The sequence below is a fragment of the Indicator indicator genome, chromosome 27 (genome assembly GCF_027791375.1).
Source record: "Indicator indicator isolate 239-I01 chromosome 27, UM_Iind_1.1, whole genome shotgun sequence".
Taxonomy (NCBI): domain Eukaryota; kingdom Metazoa; phylum Chordata; class Aves; order Piciformes; family Indicatoridae; genus Indicator; species Indicator indicator.
This window is the reverse complement of record NC_072036.1, coordinates 12,095,403-12,120,072: the sequence shown is the minus strand read 5'-3', so window position 1 is coordinate 12,120,072 and position 24,670 is coordinate 12,095,403. Positions and strand designations below refer to the sequence as shown.

Sequence of the window (24,670 nt, the reverse complement as noted above, 5' to 3'; positions counted from 1 at the left end):
ACTGCTGCAGTCAAGGAGAGAAACAATACACATGCTGAGTTGCCAGAATGTGTCAGTCCTTTAAGGCCCTGCTCAAAGAAGCTCCCTGTACACAGCAGATGGAGCAAACCCCAGACAACACAATTGAGATTCAGATCCAAGCACATATTCAGTGAGATGTGAGCTCCTACAGCTCATTTTGATAGTAGCCCAGATGCCTCAGAGTAAAGGTCACTAATATCTAGCCCTATGAAATTGAAAAGCATCAGCAGAATCTTAGATCCATTTTTCATGTTACCAATTTTAAGAAGTCAATCCTTACTCACTACCACCAGCTTCAAACCAATAAAACTGAAATCTGGTACAATTCCCTCACTGCACATCTTATAACCAATACAACCAGCTTTAACCACCAGCTTCAAACCAATATAACTGAAATTTGGTACAGTTCCAGCCTCACTCTTTTGTTCTGAGCTGCAGACCTACTATAGAGGAGACAAAGAGCTGGGAGACTTCTGGCTTGTAATAAAATTCAGGAGCAACTTGGAACATCATGGTCACAGTGAAAACACTGAACAGATTAAGAATTCAAGTGTTTTCATTTATCTTCTGAAGCTGGATACAACTGAACTCCCAAGGAATCTCAAATACCATTTTGAAACTACATTAATACAATTTATTATAAATAGAACCATGTTTTGAGATTACTACACTTTGAAACAGCATAGTAGAAAATAAAAACAAAGTCTACCAAAATCAGCTAGGTAATTAAACCTTCAGCATCTAATAAACAATATATTTAATAAGAAATAAAGAGAAATCATGAGATGAGATGCACAGCAGTAAAATTAATCCAGTGGAAGAAAAAAAAATAATTAAGAAGTCAAAGAAGAAGGTTTAACTTAAGAAGGTGTACGGACATCAACCAAACTTACTTCCTGTTCATGAGATGTCTGATTAATGAATGCATGCTTTGTGAAATTCACCTCTTTAAGGTCTATCTTCCTAATAACATCATATACTTTTCTGACCTTGAACACCTGACTTCTTGGAGTTTTATTTCCATTGTAGCCCATGTCATTGCCATTACTGGGAGAGGATGGGCCAATGCGAAAGACATGGCAAAATATCCTCACGATCCTCAAGAGACTCTTCATTTGAGCTTCATAATTACTTGACAAGCTGGAGGGGAAAAATGGAATAATTAGGTTTCTTTTCCTAGAGGAAACAATTTAGTATATTAAGGAGTAAGCAAACCGAATGGTAGGGTCGGACACACATGCTGAAAAAAAAAAAAACACCCTTAAGCTTAAATCCTAGAGAATCTTAACTTTCACCTCCTGCACCTGCCCAAAGTCAGTTGGAAGCACTCTAATCTTAGTAATGGAGTCATAATGTCAGCTAGAAGTGAACAGCAGCAAATTCCACACCCTGCAAGATACTTGTTTTCACACACATCGACACCTCTTATCAATTACTGGTAAGAAAGTCGATGTCCTACAGTAAGGATCTCCAAATGCATGAAACAAATTGGGATTTCCAGATGAAAATGTTTTTCAATCCAGAGGAGAGAGCATCCAACAGTAAAAGCACACTGACTGATCTGAGCTGCTGCCACAGCCCACCCTCACCCAGCTGCTACCCTCAATGCCCATTAACTATCTCAGTCAGGCAAGAGATCAGTGAAGATCAGCCAGACTAACCCAAGAGAAAACACACTTGTGTGAGTTACAGAGAATCACAGGCTGTCAGCTTAGACGGGACTCCAAGGATCACCTAGTCGAGCCTTTCTAGGTGACAGTGGACTTGAAATGAGCTGGCCCAGTAACCTGTCAAGCTGAGTCTTCAAACTGACCAACTCAAACTTCTCAGCACCAGCAGCTCTACATAAGAACACCAACTTTCTGTCCTGAAGTCCTCATGAAGACAGTGATCCAGACAGGCACTGTCATACAGAATCTTATTTGAGAGCCACCTACTCCAGCACAGGCTCAGCATCAGATAGTGTCATGTAGTAGTTTTAATAACTGAAACTATCAGCCTACTTATGATCTTCTCACACTTACCTAAGCAGTTTGTGACCGTTTGTTGTAGCGACTTCAGCAAGACTTGTCAGGATTTTCAGATACTGACTTTCACTCTGCTGGGACAAGTGCTCCAGAACTTGCCGCAACTGGCAGATTGAAAGAGAAGAAATTGCAGCGTGTCAGTGTCAGATCAACACTTCACTTCAAACAGTATCAGCCAAGCATTAATATCTACCAATATCAATTTATGTCTGTATTGTCTGGCATCTAACTGAACCTCAGGTCATGTTTCATTACCATTTACCAAGAATGCTAGAAGGCATCCATCCCAGTGTCAATATCTGCTACAGGATAGGTGTTATTAGAGAATGCTATGGACACACAATGCTTAACCAGCTGCTAATTCATGAAAGCAACTTATTTTAATTGGGGGGGCGGGCAATCACTGGGATACACTTTCAACATCTGAAAGCTAAAAGCATATTTTGAGTTTCATAATCCATAATTTACCTGTTCATGACACTGTGAATGAACCCTGCATTGTAAATCTTGTTCTATATTCCTTTTTGCTCAAGATACTGAATGCCCTTCCTTGGGCAGAAAGTCATACCCTGCTAATCAATAACTGTTATCTCCACCTTCTCCTCAAAAATGTCCTTTTTCTTGCTAATACCATCACTTGCCTCACAAAGACTAAATGCTGCAGACATCCAGACCCTGCCCTGTCTTCAGCTCCTTTGCTCTATGCTCTTCTCTAGCCTGGACCTTATTTTGCAGAGAAGCTAACTCATGAGTGGCACTGCCCTTCATGTACTCTGCATGCATCCTCATCTACTCCCTTCTCTCTCACTTTCTGAAAGCTCAGTAATCCTTCCCTCCTCCTGTAGAAAGCTGGAATTAAAAGGAATATCATAAAGCTCATCTGCCCCCATCACTCTGCCCCAAGGCAGGAGCATTTGAATCAGCAACCCAAACTGGCCTGCCCAATTTGCCTACCTGATTTTCAGATGTCTTCTAACGCTGGAAGCCCTGCAGCTTCACTGATTGATCTCTTCTAAGACTTAATTGTCCTTGACTAGGCTGAAGTTTTTCTCAAGGTTCAGCTGAATCTCTAACTCCAAATGGCTAAGGCAGCATCTTTCTCCCTGCAGTCTGTAGGTAATGTTTCCAGTTTTTCAGTAACATTTCAAATGTGAGTCCTGACTTCTAACACATATTAGTTTCTTCGTGCCATGCCTTTCAGGTATGAACTAGTCATTAACCAAGACATTGGGCAGAACAGCTCAGATTTGACCACAGGAGACCATGCTTAAAATATGCCTCCATTCTGGCAATGGAGCATACCTATACCATGTCTTATCTACTAGATTTTGCATATTCTCTCATTCAGATTTGGTTTTGCACACACCTCCACCATTACTCACACAGATGAAATAATTTTTCTTGCTGTCTTCACTTCTACACTTTGCCATTTTCCTTTCTGTAGAAAGCATTTTTTGTTCTATTTTGTTCAGCTTTCCCTTTTATCTGAAATCCCTTACACCATCTCCCAATGCTTCTAACACACACTTTTAGGAATTCTCACCTCTCTGTCATTTTACTTTGTGAAACTCAGCCCTGTCTCTGAAATTTAAACAGTGTCTCTATATAGACTTATAAATCTTCAGTCTTGTAGTGGAACTAATGGGATTACAGAGAACAATAACACCTTCAAAAATCTAGCAAACCAAGTTCACTGAAGTGGCAGCCAGTACCTTACTAAATCTAATCTTTTCATTCTTTAAGAAAGAAAAATAAATTACAGTCTGTAAAATTGTTTTCAACCAAACAGTAAATTAAAAATTCACAGCTAGATAGATTTGGAAGGGGGAAAAAAAACTTCACCTCAGTTTTCCTTCCTCCTAAGCAATCAAGAAACAAAAATTATTTTCCTTGCTTTTCCTTTGCTTTAGATTGCACTGCCCTACAATAATAAAAGAAACAAGATACAGAAGAATCACTGAAAAGGGAACAGAAGAGTTTCATCTACAGCAATAATAAGTAAAGGGAATTGTGGCTGCAATCTTTTGCACTCTAATTGTACAAGGCAACTTCATAGAGATGAGAGCTCATACTCCAAATGTTCAAGCTCATTCTAGATGATTCAAGGCTTGAGACACATCCTAGGATGGATATCTGCAGATAACCACTAAATGAAGGAAAATAGATCCCATCACACAAAGTAATTGTATGTATAGAATTGTCTACCAGCACCTTTCTACTGAAGGTTACAAGTCTGCTCTTCTAATTCTTACTCTGTCTAGATCACTTTGCCAGATACAAAGGTAGAACACTACATTAAAATAAAAATTCTATCCACAGGGGAAGAAAAACACAAAGTGGCCAACTACTGTGGCACTGACAGTCAGCTGCTGGTGGTGGCTTCTAATCAGGACACTCATATTAAGCAATCAGATCTCCACAACAGAGCTCAGGAAGCACCAAAGCCATCATCCTGGATTACCATGTTTTCCCGTAGATCTTCATTCTGTGTCATCTGAATTATTGTCTGGAAAAGTCGAGGATGGTACTGTATTAGGACTTCACAAGTCTCTCCATAACCACCCTAAGAAGCAAGAGGACCAAAAACCATTTTAATTAAAGATCAGAACAGCAAACACCAGGTGTCACTACTCGCACCTAAAAAAAGTTGACAGAATTTTGATGTATAAAGTGGTGCCCTAGGGACTGTAAAACTGGAGACTGAGGAAGACATTCACACCAAGGATTCACAAACCTTCCAGACAAATGGAGTTGTGCAAACTCTGTTTTTCATGAGCTCAAATCCTGCAAAGCTTTTAAAGATGTTAAAGGCATCTGCAAAGGGTACAAATTGGAAGGATCAATTTAACTGCATTTCTGCAGAAGTTTTGCATTTTTGTTTCACTGAAGGCTTTAAAAACACCAGAAGAAGAACACTGATCAGGTGGCACTGCAGTTAGTGACAGAAATCCACAGGAAAAGAGTGTTGCTAACTCTATACCTGTACACACAGATCCAGTGGAGTGACACCATTTTTGTCTGGTAAATATTTGGCTCCTCTCATCAAGAGAATTTGTGCAGTGTCTCTCTGACCATGGCTATGCAAAAGAAGAGAAGAAAGAGTTAATACAGCATTTATGCTCTGAGTGATAAATCTGACTTCAGTGCATCCAACAAACATAACCAACATGATAGGAGAAAACAAATAGTTATGGTATGAAGCTAGGGAGAAACATAGGGTGGAAGATAATGTCATTTATATTCTTCTGCTCCTTCTCAAGGCCACTGCAGAAGCACAGTGTAAAATTAGGTATAGCCCATTTATCAAGTCAGAGCTACCCTCATCATTCAGAAATGATTAATCTTAGCCCAGCCTCATAAATACACATGAGGTGCATTTCCTGAAAAAGTAAGAGAAAAAAACAACAAAGCTTTCTCAATTTATACCCTCATTTCCTTCACAGAGTTTGCTTCACTGAGTTCTTTGCTCATTCCTACCAGATTTGGAGGGGGGGAAAAAATCATCTAATTGCACCTTAACCACCAATAAAATACTAGCAAGATTCTTTTTACTGATAAAATACCTTGTTCAATACATCATCTCTTGGCTCTAATTTCTTTTAGCCAATAGCCTGGGAATGTGAAGAGTGAGTTGGACTCTTCTGTTCAGTGTCTATTCCCCAGTCTCACTCAGCTATTTATAAGTTGTACAGCTCTGTTTCCTTCAGCTGAGAATTTCACAACTATCCCAACAGCCCATTCATGCAGAGAGTAAAAGACCATGGATTATTTCTATCCTTAAACATCTAGAACATATACTTTCCAAAAACTTTCTTCTGAAGAAAAGAAGAAATTGGGTACCGGCAATTAGATGTTGACTTTATTAAAAACATATTGAAAGAACAGTTGATTACATTGACAAATGTAAACAGGGTGAAATTAGAGACTGATAGAAAACATTGCAATTAAGGTGAGGGATACAAGCTGCTCAATGAAGTTTGAGATAATAACCCAGCTTGCAGAGCACAGATCTGAGTATCTGCTGCCTTGGAACACAGCAAGGCTGCCTACACTAACAGTTCAGTAAGGGCTTAGGAAATGTGACAACAGCTAAGAGGCAAGAGGTAGCTCCACTGGTCTCAACAGTTCCCAGTTGAGTTCTCCTTGTTTGTCTCTTTGTTCAGGTCCTTCCAGTCCAGCAAACCACCAGGTGAACATAACAGACTTTGCCCCAAAGCAAACAAAGATTCAGAGTCAACTCCCAGATTTCAGAAAGGAGCTAACAGCCTGCTTGAAGCCTCTCCACTGCAATTCTCTAAACTAAGTGCACAACTTCTATTCAACAGTGGTTTCCATGTCAGACTTTGAGCACTGCTACCCATTGCCAGTCACTGCTACCACATCCTGCTCTCCCTGTCATCAGGGATCTGCAACCTCTCTTCCAAGTGGCAGCAGCACCCACTGACACTTCTGACATGGAAACACTGACTTCCACTCACACCCTGTTTATACCACCCTGCCAGCTGCTCCAGTTGTTAATTCCTAAAAGAACATCACTGCTGTCCTTGCAAAACATTCCCTTCTCATGGAAAGCCTCCAAACCCAGGCAAGCTGCTTACTTCTTTTGAACTGCATGCCAATACCAGTCCCTAAATCAAGCACCAAGGCATTTGATTAAGCAGCACCTAATTATTCTCCCCTTCTCAGCTAACAAGAGTCAGCATACACTAGCTCCAGAGATCAGGGTTCCCACATCACAACTCCTGGCAGGCCACCAGGTCAGGAGTGGTCAGTTCATTGCTCCTTTTGCTTATATTAACATTTAATCATAGGTGAACTATTTAATCTGTAACCAAAGCAGAGGGATTATAAAAATGTAAATGTTCTACAGAAATGTTCCAGTTAAAATAAAAGGTCGTTTATCACAGGTGATTAGTTTAGAAATTAAACTAAACTGTGAGGGGAACAGAACTGATCAAAGCAACAATGTAATTTCAATTCAGCATTGCAATTTTAAGGCATAAATGCACATTTCACACACACTGTAATACCAGAACACACATTCAGGTCAAACTTGCCTTATAAAAGGCTGCATTTTTAGTTTGCTGACAATAACCTAAGTTGGCAGACCTCATTTTCTCAGTTCAGGAGTCAGAAATTTATGACTCATGCCAGAGCATGCACAGCTATGTGTTTAACATGTCTGACAAAAAAAGGTCCACAATCCTGCAGTACTAAGAGAAGTATTTAGATGAGACAACATTCAAACATTAGACAAGCTCAACTATCAATCAGCTTTGTTGTTTCCTACATTTTGTGCTTTCTAATCATTGTAACTGCAGAAAGGGGGGGAAGGGAGGAAAAAAAATCTATTTAACTTTGAGAATAGTCCTGAAAAGTTAAAATTGTGTAACCTGCAAGCAAAATAGAGTGGAGTTGCCCCTGACACGTTCGGCCTGTTTATATCTGCACCGCTGTCCAGCAAACACTGCACAGTCTATAAGAGAAGAAAATAGCAGCATTAGGACAAAAAAAGCACCAAAAAAGTCTCTTGGCTTGCAACTATTTAACATCATGCATGTCTGGCTACACTGAAGGACTTAATTTTTTAGTGATGAATCTCAAAACCACAATTCCTAAACACTGTCTGGAAAACCATGGCTGTCAGAGCTCAGAAAGCTGCCTCTGAACTTCCCATTTTAACAACAATGCCTTTTATTGAAGCTCAGCTAATCCCAAGGACCCCTAGAACTACAGCCTGTTAGGAGAGGAATCCTACATTTTTCAGAAAGGCAAACCACAAGACAGTGACAGCCACAAACTGTCTTATCAGAAGGTGAAGTTTTAAACACACAGTAGAGGCAAGCAAAATCTGAAATATGAAAATACCGAGCAGATTCTCAAACAACTTTTGCTATACTCCAGTCACCTAAAGCAGATAAGTCTTACAGAGAACAGTTCCATGGAATTTGGTCTTCCAAAGCCAAGATCTGACAATGATAAGAGAGTAGAAAGATAATTTGTTTTTTTGAGCAGGGAATCTGTGTAACTCTATGTAGCTCAAGCAAAGCATACAGACCTCTACTCTGAAAGCAAGGATTCGACCCTAATGCAAGGCCAGGCCTAAACATTCCCCACACAGATCAATAAAAATCTGTGTGAAGTTCTTTACTTCTCCTGTTAAATATCTAACTGACCCCACTCTGTGGTCTGTTTTTATCCACAGTAAATTAGTATGTGCTCTAGAAAGCTGCAAATAATAACAGCTAGTACATTTACAAATCCATCACTTTCTAAAAAAGCAAGGAAGAACATTTTCCAGTGTTTGAATTTACACCAAGACCTGCAATCAACAAGGCAACAACAGCACTGCAGAAATGCTGAGCAGTGTAAAATAAGCCATTTCAACTCCCATAAACACCAAGATCAGCCATCTCCATGAGGACAAAGTAGTGTTCCCACAGAAGTGTGTGCAGTCAAGATGAAGATAAACAATAGTTCTTCCTACTTCTAACTGCTGTCTGTGCACACTACCTGAGAGTTTATAACAAATCCACAAGCACCAACACTGAGGCATCACCCAACTCTTCACAAATGCAGGGGGTTGACAGAATTTACTTACTGTCTTGTGGCCATTCTGACAAGCCACATGAAGGGCTGTCTGACCCATGGCATCTTCAACATCCACGTTACTGACATGCTGAACAAGATCATGAAGCAGTTCTGTTCGTCCATTAACAGCTAACCAGTGGATCTGAGGACCAAATGGTGATGTCTCCTTCAGCAATGATGTAAGCATTTCATAAACAGGATTTTAAACCTGACTATTATTGGCAACATGTTCACAAAGGGAAGCTTTGAACAATACTAACACACAGCTACTTTCACAGAGTAACAAATTGCACTGACCCTCCAAGGTCATCTTGTTCAGCCCCCCTGCAGGGACACCTCCAACCAGAGCAGGCTGCCCAAGGCCACATCAAGTCTGATCTTGGATGTCTCCAGAGATCAGGCCTCAACCACATCCCTGGGTAACCTGTTTCAGTATTTCACCGTTCTCTTTGTGAAGAACTTATGTCCAATCTGAATCCCTCCTGCTCCAGTTTCAAACCATTGCCCTTCACCCTATCACCACAAGCCCTTCTAAAAAGTCCCTGCCCCAGCCTTCCCATAGGTCCCCCTCAGATATTGAAATGTAGTTATAAGGTCTCCTTGGAGCTTTCTCTTCTTCAGGCTGAACAGCCTGAACTCTCTCAGCCTGCCTTTGTAGAAGAGGTTCTCCAGCGCTCTGATCATCTTTGTGGCCCTCCTCTGGACCCACTCCAGCAGGTACACACGTTGTTGTGCTGGACACAGCACTCCAGGTAAGGTCTCACCAGAGCAGAGAGGTGTACCAGAATCACCCCTCTTGATCTGCTGGACATGCTTCTTTTGATGCAGCCCAGGACGTGATCTGCCTTCTGGGCTTTGATCACATCTTACGATTCTTAAAGGCACTGGAAACACAGCAGTGTTGTTTGTTTACATGTGAGGCAGAAGGTTAAAAAATTAGAATCTTCAAATTCTTCACTCATTTTTAAGAGCACCATGATAATCAATAGCACTTACTGCAGTCAAGCCTTCATTATTACAGATGTTGACATCTGCACTGTATTCCAGCAGCTTGCTCATACATTTCTTCTGGCTATAAACAGAAGAATACATTAAAACCCTGTCAGGGAAAATAATTTACAAAGACCAAGAGCTCCACTCTGATTCAAACGAACAACTGCAGGCAGTTTTACTTTATAAGGCATATAGTACTGAACATGTGAATAAAACAATCATAGAATGGTAGAGGTTGGAAGGGACCACTGCAAGGGCCTGAAGGGACCAATCCCCTTGCCACAGCAGGATCACTTTGGGCCAGTCACACAGGAATGCATCCAGATGGGTCTTGAAAGTCTCCAGAGAAGGAAACTCCACAGCCTCTCTGGGCAGCCTGCTCCAGGGCTCTGTCACCAGCAGAGAAATCAGTAAAGGATTTTTTCCTCATGCTGAGGTGGAACTTCCTGGGTTCCAGTTTATATCATTTCCCCTTGTCCTACCACAGGACACCACTGAAAAGTGACTGGTCCTTTCTTCTTGACACCCACCCTCCAGATACTTATAAACATTCATAAGATCTCCTCTCAGTCTGCTCTTTCCCAGACTAAACTGCCCCAGGTCTCTCAGCCTTAAGTGATCATCAGTAGCACCAGAGACACATTCAGTACATGTGTAGCACAGCACAGGGCTAAAAATACAGTCGTGTAGCTGAATGTTCTTGTGGAAAGTCTAAGAAGTGCTTAGCCATCAGTCTAACAGCTTCAGCTCAACACTAACTACACTCTAAAGACAAGAAACTAGAGCTCAGCTAATGGAAATCCATGAAGTTCATCATCATCTGTACACTTCAGTGAACACGTTTACAGGACAGCACTAAATCATTATTTAATGAGACACTCACTGTAACACTACCTAAATCTTTGGCAGCACAGCTGCCTTACTGAAAGCAGGGGTGGTTTTCTTCCTCCTTCTCTTGTTTGGTCTTCTAATGCTCTCTAGTGCTCTAACCTTTAAGAGGTTCATCCTTACTTTTCCTTTTTTATTTGGTACCTCTCACACTCTTCTCATGCCTCCTTTCCACATAGCTGTCTCCTAAGTGTATTTCTGCATTTCATCATGTACCACTTGGCTGCTTCTTCTTCCCTTATCCTACAAATACTGTTACCACATACCCAAAAGCCACTAAACACTAACTACACTTCATGTGAAGAACCAATGATGATACAGTTCAGTTACTATAACACATACATGTTGTGAAAAGAACAAACAAATACCCAGATATCAGCTGTGTGTTTCCACGTCCTATAATTCAAGAAATTAGATATTAAGTGCTTGCTCACTGTTTTGATTTGGGTTTTTTTCTGCTCTCCTGCTATTGTGCAGGTGAACTTTGTACCCCTTTCCTTGTAGTAAAAATTCCCTTGGAGACACTAGCTGAGAAAAATCTGAAATTCCTGAACCTTTCCAAACCCTCCACTGCTCTCTTTGAAATCTTCTCTTATTTAATTAAAAGGTGAATGCATCCCTTCTGCAATCACTGTTACAGGAATCATTAAGCTGCTGCTTAACAGACAACACTAAAATGACTGGCACTGGCATTTCAGACACTTCCTATGTATAAAACTCTATTTTCTGAATACTCAAAGCATGGATTTTAACTGCCCCATTTCCTGTGTGCCATCCCCATTATCAAAAGTGAAAGCCAAAGTATTTTGTCTGAACTATGCAAAAATATTACAGCTCGAATGTGTTCTGCACAAAACCTAAGAGTTACAAAAGCATTTTCCTTACCCATTCCTTGCTGCTAAATGGAGAGGTGTGCATCCTGAAATGTCCTGATAGTTTGGATTTGCTCCTTTCTTTAATAGCAGAACAAGGCATTCAACTGATCCACAGCTAAGAACAAGATAAGGGAGGGGAAAAATTGTAACAAGGATATTTACTGACCAAGCCTATAGCAATGTAAAGACAACAGCAAAGCCATGGAGTGATTGCAGTCAGTACAAAATCTTCACACAAAACCATTTTTACAGCCTCAGAGTTCAAGTTACACAAAGCTAAAGGAAGACACCTAAGTGCAGTGAGAACTGACTTGCACTAATGAACAGGTCCCAGCTTTCTGTGTGATTTTAGCCACTTTAAAACCCAACAGTGGATCTTTAGGACTGCCACCTGTTTAAAATGTAAATGGTTAATAATGGTCTGCTCACTATTTCCTCTCACCTCCCTCACCAATTCACAAAACACAACTTTCCTTTAAATAACCATTTCACTACTTTCTTTTTTTATTCTTATGCTCCAGCACCTGGAAGTCACACTTAAAAATGCAAATGTCAGAAGAATGCTAAACCTCCTGTAAACCACAGAACAGCTCAGGTTGGAAGGGACCTTGGAGATCATCTACTCCATGAGCAGGGACACCTCTCAACTAGACTCAGCTGCTCAAGGCCTCAGCCAACCTGACATTGATACAGGAAATGCTACATTGATACAGAATGGCTGCATTGCTTCACAGACTGAGATTTCACAGAAAGGAAGAAAGTAATCACCAAGACTTCCCTCACTAGAAACTAGAGAGCCATTTGGTATCAAGCGTGAAACCTTTTCTCTCAGTGAGGCAGGCACATTGCTAAAAAAACAAACAAAATAGAAGTGTAAAAACAAAATGTTAAACTGTACTATAGAGTTTTCCAGCTTACATTGGTGCCTTAGATTTGTGGGAATACTGTCATTGTTAACTTCTGGACTGGACTCAAGTAAGTCTTACTTTGCTGCAATGTGAAGCAAACTTCTCTTCACACGTCCAAATGCATAATTCACATCAAACTTTGAATTTGATAGCAGCTCCGAGACAGACCTTCAAATAGACATAGAATTTGAATTAAAAATTAGCTCACAATATCCCAGCAAAGTACCTGCTGTAAGCTGTGCACACATAGTCTGTTTCTTACTTAATCAGTATTTCTTTTCCCTCCAATTAATTTCAGATCTAGAGACCCAACAGCTTTCAAGCATCTGCATATTAGCCATATTTTTATTCTGTCACTTGCTGTACACACAAAACGACACTGGGCAAACTAGGAAGAACTAGGTCAGATGGTCAAATCACTTCTTTACAAATAATAGCTTTGGTTTCCAAAACTATAAATTCCCATTTTCCTCTTTATCTCAACACAGACACCCTAACCAGTTATCCAGCAGCTTTCCTAGCCACAGGGAAAGTTCAGAAGGAAGACTGGTATGTGAAACCAGCATGATGTAGGACACGTCATATGCCAACAGGGTAAGAAATTTAAATGGGACCCTTCAGGTTGTAATTAGTAAAGAGAAAGTATCAATTAAGATAAAATACTTCCAAGCAGGCCAAACTGCAAGGCAACTGGTGATTTCAACCTCCAGTAATGAGCTGAGCAGGTAATTTAAAAGCCTTGCACACAATCTCAACAAGATATTATGTAGCAGAACAAATGTTTATCCTGATTAGATAGAAAGTTTACAGTTTCAGTAAAGGTTACTACCTGCTTGCCTACAAAGCTCACCAGAAGGCAGCAGCACTTAGCTGGCACTGTACAAGCCCCCCAGGTCCCAGCCACTTTGAGGACAACTGGGCAGGAGAAACAGCTGCTCAATTGAGGAACCCCAGAACTATCAGTGTCATTGGCCAACTCTTATTCCATATCAGAAACATCTAATGAGACTAAAAGCTTCTATATCATCAATAAATGCATACTCAGAGCCACCATCCAATTACAACACAATGCTTTTGTTCTTATCCTTGGACAATTTTCTCCCATCTGTGGCACAAAAGAGGATTCTCAAGTAAGAATAAGCTGGGATGCAGACAGTCAGTAAATAGCTTCAGCTACAGAAGATCTCAGCAGTTCAGCAGCAAACCCCTCAGAGTGCTCTAGAAGCTACAACTCTAGCAAACGTGCTGATTTTTTTTGACCTTAAAAAAAATAAAAAAGGAAATTTCAAGCAGCTCTTACCTATGCTGGTCAGCCATAACCATTGGCATTAATGTGTAGACAGCAGTTTCATTATCTGTGAAGAAATTAAATTACTCCATTATCAGAAAGAAATCTTGTATCATATAAATTAATCTAGCATGACTGACTTACCTTCCCAAGTGTCCACTGTCCAACAGATCATTCTTTATACACAGGTTATACACACCTGAAGTTTCATTATAAAGAAAAAATCACCATACTTTGAGAAAAGAGATAATTAACAGGACTAAGAACATGAGAAATTTTAATGTGCCTGTCTCCTTTTACAAAACAATCACTACAGAATTTTCAGTGTTAATTAAAAGTCTTCAAGAAATGTGCATTAACACACACACAAAAAAGCTTATTTTAAAAAGAAGAAAGTTTTCTGTGCTCCAAGGTGACATAAAAGTGATTTTTTTAAACTGAGTTACTCCACAACCAGTTTTGTCTCTAAACTTGAATATCTAAATGCAATAAATTTCGTTTCAATTTCTAATCAGCTTCACATGTCATGTTTGAAGGTAATGAAAAAGTGCCAAAACACAAATATTCATGAAAGCGGTGGGAACAGACTGAAATTCACTTTTCCAGTCCCTTCATGGATGTCACAGTGCCTGTTTGGTCACTTGCAGACTTCCTGGAGTGAAATATTAATGTAAAAGGATTACCTTGACAAAACTTAAAATGCCTTAATGGAAATTAATTATTAATAATCTTAATGCACCATAATTATTATTTATTATTGTTGCTGTATAATTATTCTGTTTTCTAGCTGAACACATTGTTGGGATTACAGTCATCACTGACTCTTCAGGTCAACACCAGTTTATGACACTATTTTTAAAAGCACACCCAAAATGCAGAGTTAAAGCCAACAAAGGACCTCACACCTACAGTTCTGAGATGCAAGACCTAGTTTCCAGGCGCTGAGCCTTCACAGTAGAAGACAGAAATGTGTCAAGCTCTTAAATGCTCAGAAAACATCTGCTGAACAATACTCAAGGTGTGATGAACAAAATAGTATCACTTCCTCCTGGCAAGCTCAGCTCAGTGCATTCACTGGCACTGGACTCAGGTGGTAATACTTGCTTTAAAAGTTAAAAAATTCATCATCTAGAATCCTGCCCTGACAATGCATGCTCATTTTACTTCATAAGAGATCTCTGCTCAAATTTGGCAGAGATCCCAACGTTAAAAACCTGTCAGCACCATCCAGACAATACCCTAATGGCTACAGTACAAACAAAGGAAGCTAATTAAGAACCTGGATTTAGTGCCACCTCCAGCGTAAGGAAGCTGAAACATACATCTCCACTTCCTAAGAGTATTATGACTCTCAATTTAAGGATGAAGATGTAACTATTGCCTCTTTCAAATTAAAGCTATCCAGATATATGTGGGAGACAAAAAAAAAAAAAAAAATCTAATTCAAGAGGCCAGACACAATGCACCAGAAGCCACCAAACTGCACATCACACTAGGACTGGTAGTGGTATTGTCCAAGCTGATTCTGTCAGGATATGTTTGGAGCAAACGCTATAACCCAAACCTGCTTTTCAAGAAGAGTTTAGGCAGGTCTGCATGGACCTAGGGAACACCGAAGTCAAGAAAGAAGACCTGTAATGAGGCAAGATGTACCCAAAGTCAGAGGTTTTCGTGGAATGCAATTTGAGATGTCAGTGCCCAAAGTCCACTTATCTCTTTTTTTCAGCCTGGTTGTGATTTGTTTCATGTAATTCATAGAAAACACAGAGGATTGCCATTCCTTCTGCACTACAGGGAAGAGAAGTACTTGCTCCAGAGCTCACAGAACTTGCACTTGCACTATCACCCCTGAAGTGTAAGACAATAACACCTAAAATAGGAAAAAAACCCCAGCTGAAGTCATGAATTTGCCGAATGGAGTAAATTTCAAGCAGCTCCACCTGGCAGCGGTTGTGCTAAGCATAACTCACATAACCATCATCAATGAGTTAAACTGGTGCTACTACATTATTTCTGTGAGCCTGAGCTTACTTTGACAGTATTGCAAACACTTTTCCCTGCTGCCACACAAGGGTTTACAAGAAGCTGTAAAATTTGCCTGAAACTTATCTGTCCGTTTTGTGAACTGCACTGGCAGACACTGAATCTGTTGACAGGTGACAATAAGGAAAAGGCACAGCAGGTCAGCACATATGCAGCAGCCAGGAATTCCAAACAGAGAACAGACAGAGAAAACAGAACGTTACTCACTTCCCTCCACCACCGGAGAGGAAAGCTGGCAGACAGACAGACAGAGACCCATCCATAAAAACAAACCCCGGAGAAAGCACAATGACAGCACCCAACTCACAACAGAAACTTTGGCACCTCCAGAAGCTTTTTCAGAGGTGGTCCTCCCAAAAGCTGGACCTGACTGCAGCACTGAAGTTCTTGCCATAAAAACCTGAAGCTGTATTTTCGTATCTACCCCGATACCGGGTGGCTAGCACCCATGTGAAGTAGTTTAGAGAAAAAAAAAAATTAAGCGGCAGTGACTTACAAGACTTTTTCAAACAGAATTCAACCCGGTTAAATAAATAAATAAATAAATAAATCCAAACAAAATCCCAACCAAATAAACAAAACCCCAAATAAACAAAACGCCAGACAATAAAAACCCAAAACAACCCACAACTAAACTAACAAGCACAAAGATTTGTCATCACTGGTGTGTCACCTAGGAAGCAGTTAACGAAGGATTTAATACCGGATAAAAAGAGGGCCCGGAACCCCCGACCAGCCGCTCGCCCGGGCCCTGGGGCGGCAGCAGCAGGCAGGGTACCGCCAGACACCGGGGGAAGGAAGATGAGGTGAAGCCGCGGCTGCTGTTTATCACCGCTAGAAATTGAAGAAGCACCTCGGGGAGGACGGAGGGAGCCCGTTTCCCTTCTCCCGAGTCTCCTCGCCCACACAACGACCCCCCCGGGGCCGCATTAGGATAGGAAGGCCGAGCCCCGGAACCGACGGCCGCGCTACCGCCCGGCCGCCCCTCTCCTACCGTCCGGCAGCTCCACAGTGCGGGCGCGGCGCAGGGACCTCGTCAGACGGTTGAGCTGCTCCATGGCTCTCTCCATCCTCGGGTCACCCAACCCGGAGCCGCTAACACGGCAGCTGCCGCCGCTTTCTCCCCTCAGCCCATGGCGGCAGCGGCGGCGCGTAAGCTCCCCGGGCGGCCGCCAGCCCCGGCTCTCTGCGCAGGCCCGGGCGCCGGTGAGTGAGCGCATGGGCGGCGGGCGGGACGGTTGAAGGCAGGCGGAGTTTGCCTCCGTCCCTTTCTCCCGAAGAGGCGGGAAAACAGCGATGAGAGGGAGTCGGTTTTCCAAACCTGTGGAATACGGGTATTTACACATCTTCCCCGGTACAGTTTTTGTGGAAAGAAATAAGCTACTGCTGTTTGAAATCCTCTCTACGGAGTGCAGCAGTGGCTCTGGTTGAGTTAGATAATGGCTGGACGTGATGATCATAGAGTTGTCCCAGCTGGAAATCGGCTCTAAGATCATGAAGTCCAACCGTTCACCTAACACCACCATGACCACTAAACCGTGTGGCACAGTGCCATGGTCACAGGTTTCTTGAGCACCTCCAGGGATGGTACTGCACCACCTCCCTGGGCAGCCTGTGCCAATCCCTGACCACTCTCTCAGGAGAGAATTTTTTCTTAATATCCAACCTAAACCTCCCCTGGCACAATTTCAGGCCATTTCCTCTCATCCTCTCATTTGATATGAGGGAGAAGAGACCAATCCCCATCTCACTGCAACCTCCTTTCAGGCAGTTGTAGAGAGCAATGAAGTCTCCCCTCAGCCTCCTTTTCTCCAGACTAAACACCCCCAGCTGCTCCTCACCAGCCCTGTTCTCCAGACCCTTCACCAGGAACATTGCCCTTCTCTGGGCACTCTCCAGAGAGGGAACCCTGCCTGACTTGTAGTGAGGCTCACAAAACTGAACCCAGTATTTGAGGTGTGGCTTCACCAGTGCTGAGTACAATGGCACAATCACTTCCCTGGTCCTGCTGGCCACACCATTCCTAATCCAAGCCGGGATGCACCAGCATCCTTCTTGGCTACCCCAGCACACTGCTGGCTCATGTTCAGCCAGCTCTCAACCACCACCCCCGGGTCCGCTGCTGCTGGTCAGTTTCCAACCACTCTTCTCCAACCACTCTTCTCCTCTATCCATTGATACACGAATTTTTGTCTTTCCAGATGCTTTTTGGACTCCAAAATCTATCTTTAGCCTTGTAGTCAATAGTATCGAGAGTAAGAAAATGTAGCATTAAGCTGTTTCTCTTTTTTTCTGTTATGCAGACTGGAAATCAGTTATTTCATTTGCATATCCATCTTAAAAACAATCAATGCAACCTCACTGTGCTGTCGATGGGATTTATAAGACAATAATCATGATGTGGATTATGCCCACACTCATTTCTACTGCCCAATGGAATGTGAACTTGGCTGTGCTCAGACCTGAGTGCTGAGCCTCCTTATTTGTGCTGCAGGTGCTAAACAGTACTAAGAGAGGCTATAATAATAAAAAATAACTCACAAAAAGATCTCTTTTTTTCTCTCTTATTTTTGAGTAATATTATCCTATGTAAAAAGATGATGGTTTTATACTCACTTAATTGGATTTCTTAAAACCACCTTAATGCCTTCTTTTAGTGGATTATCTTAGTTCCCTGGATAATTCTGAAAAGCATATTCTAGAACAGTACAAATTGTGTACATTTTAACCAGATTTCTTTTCATTTTACTATTTAGAGATTTCATCAAAGGGAGAAGTTCCCTCAGAGCAAGCTCTGAAAACACTACAGCTGCTGACAGGTAAGTAGCTGTGAGTCAGGGCATCAGAGAAACTCCTCATCACTTTTTCTGGTTTTATTTTATCTGCACTATTAAATTCATTTCTGCTTTGCTATATGAACTACACTAAATCCCAGTTTCTGAGACTTATGACAATGTTGCAAAAGAGGTACAGCTCTTGTTCTGTTTAGCTCTAATTAGAACCTGACAATATGGTTTAAAAATGTTATTATCTATTTCCACGACTCACATGATTTATGCTGACTCTCAACAATGTTGCTAAACTAAAGGACCAGGACCGTTGATTACAATTTGTGCAGCATCCATTTTTTTAGTCTCTCTGGAGCAGTTAGTGTTTCTTGACACCTACCTACATTTCCTTCAAGCTGAGCTGCTGAAACTTCTCAGTAATAAAGAGTCCAAGCTTGAAGATATATTTTTTTAACTCTCTCTCTAACACATTCATGCTCTTGGTCTGAAGCAACTCTGTCAGTTTTATTTCTGTTACTGCTCTAACATAAGCAGAGACACCTTAAGGAGGGCTGTGATTGCAGTGGTAAGGATGCTGTTGGACATTAGCACCAAAGAAAATGTTGATACCAACATTAGTTCTTTTTTCAGGTCCTTCTTGGGGTTACCTAATACTTTTCAGGGTCCTGTAGCTAATACACAATCAATGACATGGAGAAAGGTGCACAACAGCTATTTAAGCCAAGGGAGAAATTCGGTCTTGCCTAGGAAACTGAAGCAGGAGGAGGCATACAAAAAAGCAACCACAAGATGTCAGCCTTAATGAATTACAGCAGATAATTCTGATTGGCTTCTTCCTGATAACCTAGTGGGAAAAAAAAAAAAAAAAAAAAAAAAAAAAAAAAAAAACTATCACGGTCAACATTTTGTGGAGAAAGTAAGCTGAGAATAATAGTCCTGGTCATAAACATATTCAGAAAAAATGAATTATCAGCTCCAAATATAGTCCATGTGCACATTTATTTCTACTAGAAAAAAACAAAACAAAACAGCTATGCTTGTCCCACGTGGCAGGTGACTTTCAGCCATGGGATGCAAAGATTCAGACTTCTGGGGGCTCCACACCAGTGCATCTCCCTCCTTACCCTGCATGAATGCCTTTCGGCTGTCCCTGCTTTGGGCAATCACATGGTGGTGTCTCTGCTCTCTCTCTGCTTCTCACCACTTAAAATCTCAGAGCTAAGCCCCAGAGCATCTTTTATCTGCATATTAGAATGCTTGCTCTCCTCATAAAGTAGAGGCAAATGTCCCAAAGGAGACTGGAAATCATCAGACAGTGCATTATGAAAGGTGGTTTCGTTGCAGGGCTGCATGTGTAAGGTGGGTGTTGGTCTCAAGGAATTGTAGAACAAGAGGGAATGAATGGCCTCAGGTTGGATCAGAGGAGGTTTAGGCTGAACATTATGAAAAAAATTCACTGGAAAGGTTGCCAGGTGTTGGGACAGGCTACCCAAGAAAGTGGCTGAGTCACCATCCCTGAATGTGTTTAAAAGCCAAGGAGATGTGGTGTTTGGGGATATGGCTTAGTGGTGGAGTTGATAGAGTAGGTTGGACTTGATGGTCTTTTCCATCCTAGATGATTCTGTGATTCTATGACTGTGCTCTGCAGAGCTTGCCCAGAAGGATGGTGCAAAAACCTGGAGTTTGGAAACTCATGCAAGGAGGTGTAGTGCCTCCTGAGCTGTCACATAAAAACTGTTAAAGCAACCTAGCACCTGCGGATTGTGCTTGGCTTCTGCTTCCCTTGACGTGTTTCACAGCTGACACAAGTGAAATTAGGCTGTGCTAGACCAAGACATGCAGAGCTCACATTAACAATGTAGTGTATTCCCTACACAAAAATACAGGATCTGAGAGCCCACTGGGATGTCTGCAGTTCTTGCAATGACCTACTTTCTGACTGTTCATAAAAGCAGACAACAGCTATTCTCATCTGAACCTTTGATTTTCATACCACACCTTAATAATTAATCAAACAACAAAAATTAACATCTAAAGAGATTCATCCTCAAAAGTACATGGAGCCAACAGAAATATGGTGGAGTTTTGGTCTCTGTTCTTTAAAAAAAAAAAAAAAAAAAAAAAAACTCTCAATAAAATGGAACAGAGGTTCTATGTTTCTTTTTCTGGTCAGTTTTTCATTTGTAGCAAAGGCATCAGATAATAAGTAGAATATTCTTCCTTGTAAGGGAATGAGAATCCAGCCATAAAGGGATTAATATCTATTTATTTAGACACAAATTACATCCTTATGTACCAAGGTACTGGGGAGGTATCTAACCCCATGCAAGGCCAGGTTTGTTAATGTGTATGTATGTGAACAATCCTTTAATGTGCTATTAAGCAAACCCTGATTTCTAAACATGCTAACTTCAGAACCTGTGTACTCCACAGGTTTAATGTCTGTATCTAATCCTGATTATTCCTAATCTTAAATCAGGGAAAATCCTCCCCTCCCCTCTGCAATCACCTGATCTTTATTCCTAGATTGCCTTATAAATACTTAATTGCTTATTAACATGAATCCTCTTTAAATATATGTTTTACATAAATAGGGACTGACCTGATTTTCTCAATACAAAGAATTCCTCTCATGCTATCATGACTCCTAGATACAGAATTAAAAAGTTTGTCTTATCTGATTTCTGAATGTTTTTCTCCTGTTCCAAAATTCAGAGCAAATATATGTGAAAACAGCACCACAGATTGGAGAGGACCTGCACCCAGTCAGTGTACACACCACAGTGGTGATCTTACCCCTCAGCTTCTCTGACTAAATCAGTGCCTTGCAGTGTCACTGGGTGCTGGAACCAAAGTCTCTGTACTGCTAAATGGTTGAAAGAGTCCTTGGAAGAGTTTTGCCCAGGGACTGGTCATGCATATTTACAGAGCTGGCTTAGAAGCAGGGACCAGCACTGGCTGTTTTGTAAGCCCCAAGGAACTGTTAGTTTGTTAATGAATTGGCTAGTGAGCCCTTTCCTTCACGGGTGAAACATCAGCTCATTTTATTTGAAGAGCTGGTGATAGCTCCTAACAGAAGTCCCATGCTAGGTCTGTTAGGAGGAAGCCCAAACCTCCCACAAGGAGTCATCTCCACCAGCTCTTCCAAGGCCTGTCAGCAATGATGCCCCATGGTATTTGCATGGAAGAACAATCCATTTTCTGGGTAAATCAACAGAGAAGAAAGAACAAATAGAAACTGTCACTGCACCACTGAATACCATGGGCAGTTCTGTTCCCTCATCCAGCTCGGTGAAGATATAAAAGGACGTGAGGGATGGTCAAAGTTATGCTCCCACGTGAGGCATTTCTAAGTACTCAAAGCCAAAGCTGGAGGTGATGAGGAAGGGACAGAGCTATGTGAAGTCAGGAATAGCACAGAAAATGTGCACACCAAGTGACTGTGGAGCATCAAGTGAAATTTTCAGGCAGCATTCTGAATGCAAACAAAAGGAAGGATTATCCCTAAGGTCCCTTCCAACCCAAATCATTCTGTGATTCCTTCAGATATTGCATTGGAAACTGGAGCTGGTTGCCACAGGGCAGTGTGGCAGCCCAAAGTATAGATGGGTTCTGAAAGCAGCTGGAGGAGTTCTAGGAAAAAGTTCATCAAAGCCTGTTAAAACAAAGTCCTGGATACAACCCTGGCTCTAAAATCCCAGACCAGGAGAATATGCCAAGTATCACTATAAGCCTGACATGCTTTAGTCAGTCATGCTGATCGTTGCTTGACATTGGGCTTCACAGTTAAACTAGTAAAATCATTCTTATTTTCTATTCCCCAATAGATTTAATTACAGAGTTAATTACAGACTTAGTTGTTAATTACTCCTAGGACATAATTTGCATTGCTCATTATGAGTGTCCACTGTTTCATAAACTGTTAGTCTATTTTAATGTATGTTAATTAATGCAATTACAAATTATAGTGCAAAGCCTGTTTACACCTTTGTTCCATTACTCAAACATCCGAATCACAAACATAAGTAATCAAAAAAATGTGTTCAGTTTATAATATAATCTTCAAGCACTAATGAAAGTTCAAGTTGGCCTTGAAAAAAAAAGAAATTCTTTGGTTTTTATCTTTGCCTTATTTAAAGGCAAATAAGTTTGAAGAAGAATCACATGCTGACCTGCCAGGTATCCAAGATGTGCAATCAAATAGATGTTAGGGATAGTTTGAAAGAAGACAGAGCAAAGCTTCCATGCCTGTTGTTAAAGGGATAGATCATCATTACTCTAGCTCAGAGATGGATTAACTTTGGATATATAAAAATAGCCTCAGTGGCTGTGTAAGGTGAGTTTTGACTTTGGAGATCAGCCTCTCACAGGAAGAAAAGAGGTTCTAACAAAATCTCTACTCACAGTCATGTCTCAGGAGTTAATGAAGTCAGGCCAACTAAGCTGATGAATCACTTCAGTAACAACACTGAAAAAAGCTTCATTTTATGTAGCTCTAGACCCTATTTCTGCTAAATTAGACACTGAGTGAGTTGCTTAAAGCTAAGCAGTGGGAACAGGTGATGGAGAAGATGCAAGCAAGAAACTGAGGAGTACTGTGATTCTGGAAGACCTTCCATGTAAAATTAAAACAATAATAATATCTTATCATTAAGTTTAATCAAACCTCCAACCTTCTTTCGTAACTTCAAAAAAAAAAAAAAAGGAGAGGTTTTTCTGTTTGTTTTCTATGAAGGAGAGCTGATGATCAGCTTCAGGAGCATGCTAAAAATCTGACCCTGTAGATTGGGTAAGGAAGCAATTTCACAGTTGTGAAACATTTCTGCTCACCAGTTCCTTTCCTGTTGAAATGAAATGGAAATGGTAGCTGGAAAACCTAATTCCTGTGGTATTTTATTGATAGGTGAAACAGCAGAACAAAAAATTCTTTAACTCTTCCTTTGAAGAAAAAGAAATAATTGAAGTGATTGGTGCCACAAATGGTAGAAAGATGTCTTTAAAAGTGGAAAGTTTGCATCATTTCCTACTCAGCATCATCCTCTTCTCCAGAAGTTTGCTCTGTATCTCTCGGACAGAGAAAGTTTTGTCTCCAGCCCTCTATAGCTTTGAATTGTCCAAGAGGAGCACAGCCCTGGTGATACTTCAAAGGTCAGGACCCAATCTATAATGGAGGACACAGATGAATTGGTTCAGAAGTCACCAGAACAAGGGTGAAAGTTTGCCTCTGACTGCTTTGGTGTCTTTCATACACATAGCAAATGATTGTCTCAAGTTTCATTTACTTTGTGCTCTGTTGAGGTTTTGTTTGAGGTTCCAAGAGGACAGGAGAGTTGCTCTGCTGTTGGAGCCCTCCCAGTTAGGTAGAGTTTGTTGGACAAAAGTGGATTGATTAGCATTAGTTACACAACTTGCACATCTCTTGCTGGGTTTTCAAAAAACAGGTTGATTTGGTGAGCACCAGGGAAAGTCAAAAACAGCACAAGGAGTGCCCAACTTCATTTAACACAAAATATAAGTAGGAAAGGGATAAAAGATTTAGTTTCTTCAAAATATACCTAAGAAAGGCTCCTCCTCACTTGCCTTGTCAAGTCCTGGGGTAGGCATTGGAAGGCTGAGACAATAGCAGCATTGTTTGATGGAGTCTCTGGGACAATGGCTTCACACAGCATTTGGAGGATGTCAGGGGTGCCTTAGGGTAGGAGAGGAAGAGGGAATGCAAGAGCAGCTTCATTTCAAAGAGTTTGGTTTGCTCCCAGTCTACTTTCTTCCACGTCAACAGGGATTCAAGCAGGAGCATTCATGCAGGAGACAGCAGGTGACAGGACTGCTGGCTCTGGGAGGGGTCAGTACTGTCACATCTTCAACTGCCACTCCACATGGTGCTTCCCACCAAACTCAATCTGTGGTGATGAAGTCATTTGTTAGTAAGATGTCAGTTCCTGTCTCAGGTCAGGCTCTACATTGCTTATTTGTTAAAACAATTTTAGAAAAAACAACCCAAAAACCTTTGTGATCCTTCCCGTGCTATTCCCTGCCTTTAGCAGGAGATCTCTAGTGCAAGGTGATTTTGTTATCCTTTTACAGACAGGTTCCTCACACTTCTGCATAATGCTTGTAGAAAACATGGCAACAGTTAGACTACTGATGTGCTGTGATCACTGTTATCTCCTCTCTTGATACCTTCTTATCAATCTTAATGCTTGTTTTGAAAGGTAAGCTCTGCTGAAGATTTTGCCTTTCTCTATTT

General features: G+C 41.2%; 1 protein-coding gene across 3 annotated transcripts in view; it reads right to left on the bottom strand.

The window, feature by feature from the left end:
- The window catches only part of HACE1 (HECT domain and ankyrin repeat containing E3 ubiquitin protein ligase 1), a 33,127-nt gene extending 16,423 nt beyond the window's left edge, over positions 1–16,704 (bottom strand). Inside the window, exons 1-11 of one of the 3 annotated variants that reach the window (XM_054392999.1) lie at positions 16,629–16,704; positions 13,604–13,658; positions 12,382–12,471; positions 11,406–11,510; positions 9,636–9,711; positions 8,650–8,781; positions 7,442–7,524; positions 5,029–5,125; positions 4,510–4,611; positions 2,046–2,152; positions 1,011–1,161 (exon numbers count right to left, since the gene is read on the bottom strand). In XM_054392999.1, the coding sequence (XP_054248974.1) occupies positions 1,011–1,161; positions 2,046–2,152; positions 4,510–4,611; positions 5,029–5,125; positions 7,442–7,524; positions 8,650–8,781; positions 9,636–9,711; positions 11,406–11,510; positions 12,382–12,471; positions 13,604–13,658; positions 16,629–16,704 (1,074 nt within the window). The remainder of the gene's footprint in view (positions 1–1,010; positions 1,162–2,045; positions 2,153–4,509; positions 4,612–5,028; positions 5,126–7,441; positions 7,525–8,649; positions 8,782–9,635; positions 9,712–11,405; positions 11,511–12,381; positions 12,472–13,603; positions 13,659–16,628) is intronic. The other 2 variants (XM_054393000.1, XM_054393001.1) reach the window with 2 other exon arrangements.
- Positions 16,705–24,670: the final 7,966 nt, after the last annotated feature.